This window comes from Pseudomyrmex gracilis, unplaced genomic scaffold (assembly GCF_002006095.1).
Source record: "Pseudomyrmex gracilis isolate BER0280 unplaced genomic scaffold, ASM200609v1 scaffold_4437, whole genome shotgun sequence".
NCBI classification, from domain to species: Eukaryota; Metazoa; Arthropoda; class Insecta; order Hymenoptera; family Formicidae; genus Pseudomyrmex; species Pseudomyrmex gracilis.
In genome coordinates this window covers 1-2,855 of record NW_018025021.1, presented here as the reverse complement: position 1 = coordinate 2,855, position 2,855 = coordinate 1, and the positions used below count along the sequence as shown (strand labels likewise).

At 29.5% G+C, this 2,855-nt stretch overlaps 1 protein-coding gene across 3 annotated transcripts; it reads right to left on the bottom strand.

Annotated features, from left to right (window-relative positions):
- Positions 1-425: 425 nt before the first annotated feature.
- On the bottom strand, positions 426-2,849 carry LOC109863370 (serine/threonine-protein kinase fray2-like). 3 transcript variants are annotated; one of them, XM_020443622.1, is made up of 6 exons: positions 2,421-2,849; positions 2,098-2,200; positions 1,737-1,847; positions 1,048-1,411; positions 768-947; positions 426-556 (listed from the first exon to the last, which is right to left on the bottom strand). In XM_020443622.1, exons 1-5 carry the CDS (start codon positions 2,443-2,445, stop codon positions 780-782), a joined length of 771 nt encoding a protein of 256 aa, XP_020299211.1. In that variant the 5' UTR covers positions 2,446-2,849; the 3' UTR covers positions 426-556; positions 768-779. The 3 variants fall into 3 exon arrangements, with proteins under 3 accessions (XP_020299211.1, XP_020299212.1, XP_020299210.1); XM_020443623.1 differs by having other exon boundaries at positions 426-947; positions 2,421-2,531; positions 2,749-2,849; XM_020443621.1 differs by having other exon boundaries at positions 426-947.
- Positions 2,850-2,855: the final 6 nt, after the last annotated feature.

Sequence of the window (2,855 nt, the reverse complement as noted above, 5' to 3'; positions counted from 1 at the left end):
AAAAGTCATTCGATTATAAACATTTCATGTTTTTTACACTCGTTCAACCACTGTGTGTATTTGCGTTTTACTATATTATCTCAATATATATTTTAATAAAACTACGTAATATATAAAAATACCGATAAAAATATTCGCACATGTATATATTATATATTTTTATATCATATACGGCCGATTTCTTCATACTTCTCGATAGCTATCCTCTGGATAAATTCCTCTGACAATCAATAAGGAGAACCAATTTTGGGAAATATCTTTTAGATAAAGTTATCGAGAACTAGTTAGGGGGGTAATCGGGGTCTTTCATAATACGTGATGCAAATTTAGCATCCTATATAATTTTAAGAATTAATATTTCAATTCAAAAAAACACGTGAAAACGTGAATTTGTTTATATATGTGTACACGCACATATATATATATATATATAGACATATTTTCCGCACAACATCCAGCGAACGGCTCTCCACGATTTATATATATTCATGTATTAGTTTAAAGACGTCAGAGCCCGAGATAATTCTCAGTCAATCATTAATTATCGAGAACTTATCTAGGAAGTGAAAAAGTTGGCTGATAAAATAACAAAGCGTACAGCAAATCCAAACAATCAATAAATATCTCAATTGTTTACTTTCTCAATCTTGATTTAAATTAAAACACGACAAAATCAATCAGCTACATAATTTGAAATTTTTCAAATCACGTGTATAAGAATTATGTGTACAAATAAGATAGCACATAAAGAAAATCCTTACACTTACATAAAATTTAGATTACTTTGTATATGGAGCACGATATCTATACATAGTCGGACCAGGATATGGTAGTCTGATCGGTCCTACTGGAGGAGGATATCGAATTCTTCCTAAAGGAGCAACTTGTCTAAATCCTCTTGGTAGTGGAATAGGGCCCATTATAGGAATAATTGGTCTCGGAAAGTTCTATATAAACATTATTGTATGAAACTTCAATCAATTATATAAGTCCAAAAAAACATAAATTTAGTACAAAAATTTAAGTAAGTAGATGGTTTTTCCTTACGTAAGGATGAAGAGAATCTGCTGAATATAGTTGTAATGGTCCAATGTAATTTTCTACATCTCTTCGTTCAATGTATCTGCCTTTGTCTTGATCTCTGTCTCTATCTTTCTCTCTCTCTCTCTCTCTATCCCTTTCTCTGTCTATGTCACTGTCCCTATTTCTATCACTATCTCTGATTCTGTCTCTGTCTCTATCTTTATCTCTGTCTCTGCTTCTGCTTCTGTCTCTATATTTATTTTTGTCTCTGTCTCTGTCTCTCTTTCTATCTATATCTCTGCTTCTTTCTGTATCTCTACTTTCACGAGAACGTTCGCGTGATTTCTCACGATATCTCTTATAACAATATTCATATTCTATAAGTGATCTAATAAGAAACAAAAAAAGTTCTGATAAAAAGCAGTATTTATATTCTTAACTAAAGTAAAAAAAAAGAAACTTATAATTGTACGAAAAAATCTTTTAGTCATAATATTACTTCATATTAAAAGATGCAAAGCGATCTAATAATAGCAAATATCATTTCATCAAAAGATGCGGTAGTCATATATAATATAGTAAATAACCATCTTTTTTATAAATTTGTATTTTTTTTTTTATAAATTTTTGATAAGTGCGTGTACCTCAGTCTATTGGGTTTTGTCTTTTTTTGACATAAATACGTTTATATGATTAAGTTGATAATACTATACCTAGAATGCGAGTTACGTTTGTGTTCTATAGAACGTGAACGAGTACTACGTCGTTCATCCTCTTTCTCTGCATAATTATCCTTATAAACTTTGTGTTCCTCTAATCTATCTCTACAAGACAAATATAAACTTTATTGGAAACCACAACTTTTATTATTAGTTCTTGTCTATTATATAGTTATTTACTGTAAAAACAATAAATACGAATTTTAACTCTTTTACGACCAATACTAAAGGGTTACAATATCTGTTTTCTATAATAACTTTTTAACGCGCAGTTCGAAGTTTTTTCAAAATTGAAATTGATAAAAAACTGTATATTTAGAATATATTTATCCTTGTTGCAAGTTACAGATCGAACCTGGAGTGACTGGAAGAATGAGATTGGGGATTATATCTGTAACGAATTCTACTTGAACTCGGTAAAAGAGATCGCTTTCTTGATGTTCGTGACTTGGTAGAACCTAAAATATAGTGTTCTAGTATATAAAAATTTTCCATAACTACATATTATAGAAAATACATAGTTATATAAAATATTTGTAACTAAAAAGTATACCATATAAACAAAAGTATAAAAACATAAAAAACAAAAGGTGTCACAGTTAATTATTTCAATACCAAAGTAGCACAATTAAATTATTAAAACAATATAATTTTGATTTTGTAGTATAAATTTCACACCTGACTGATCTTCTTTTATGGTCATAACGGTACGGTGTTCTTTCTCTTCATCGCCTTTAATAATTCCCTGCTTTATTTCCGTTCTATCAAATATTGATTTAGATCCTTCTCCTAAACGGTTTATATTGTATTTGTATATTGCACAGGTGCATTGGTTTGCATTATTAAGAAAATCATTGCTTGAACACTTGCTCTTACAACTCTTTTAGTACTCAAATTAAAGATCAGATTTAGACTATAAATATTTAGTAAACAGTTGTAGTAAAAGTGAAAAGAATCTATAGAAACTTTTTTCTTAGTGTATTGTAGTATAAACATGATTCTATACCTATAGACGCGCTTGCGGTTTACACAACTACACTAAAGTTGTTTTTTTGTTTGCCGAATCACCAACGGGTTATAACGACCAAAGAATATAAATAACGATCTGAACTC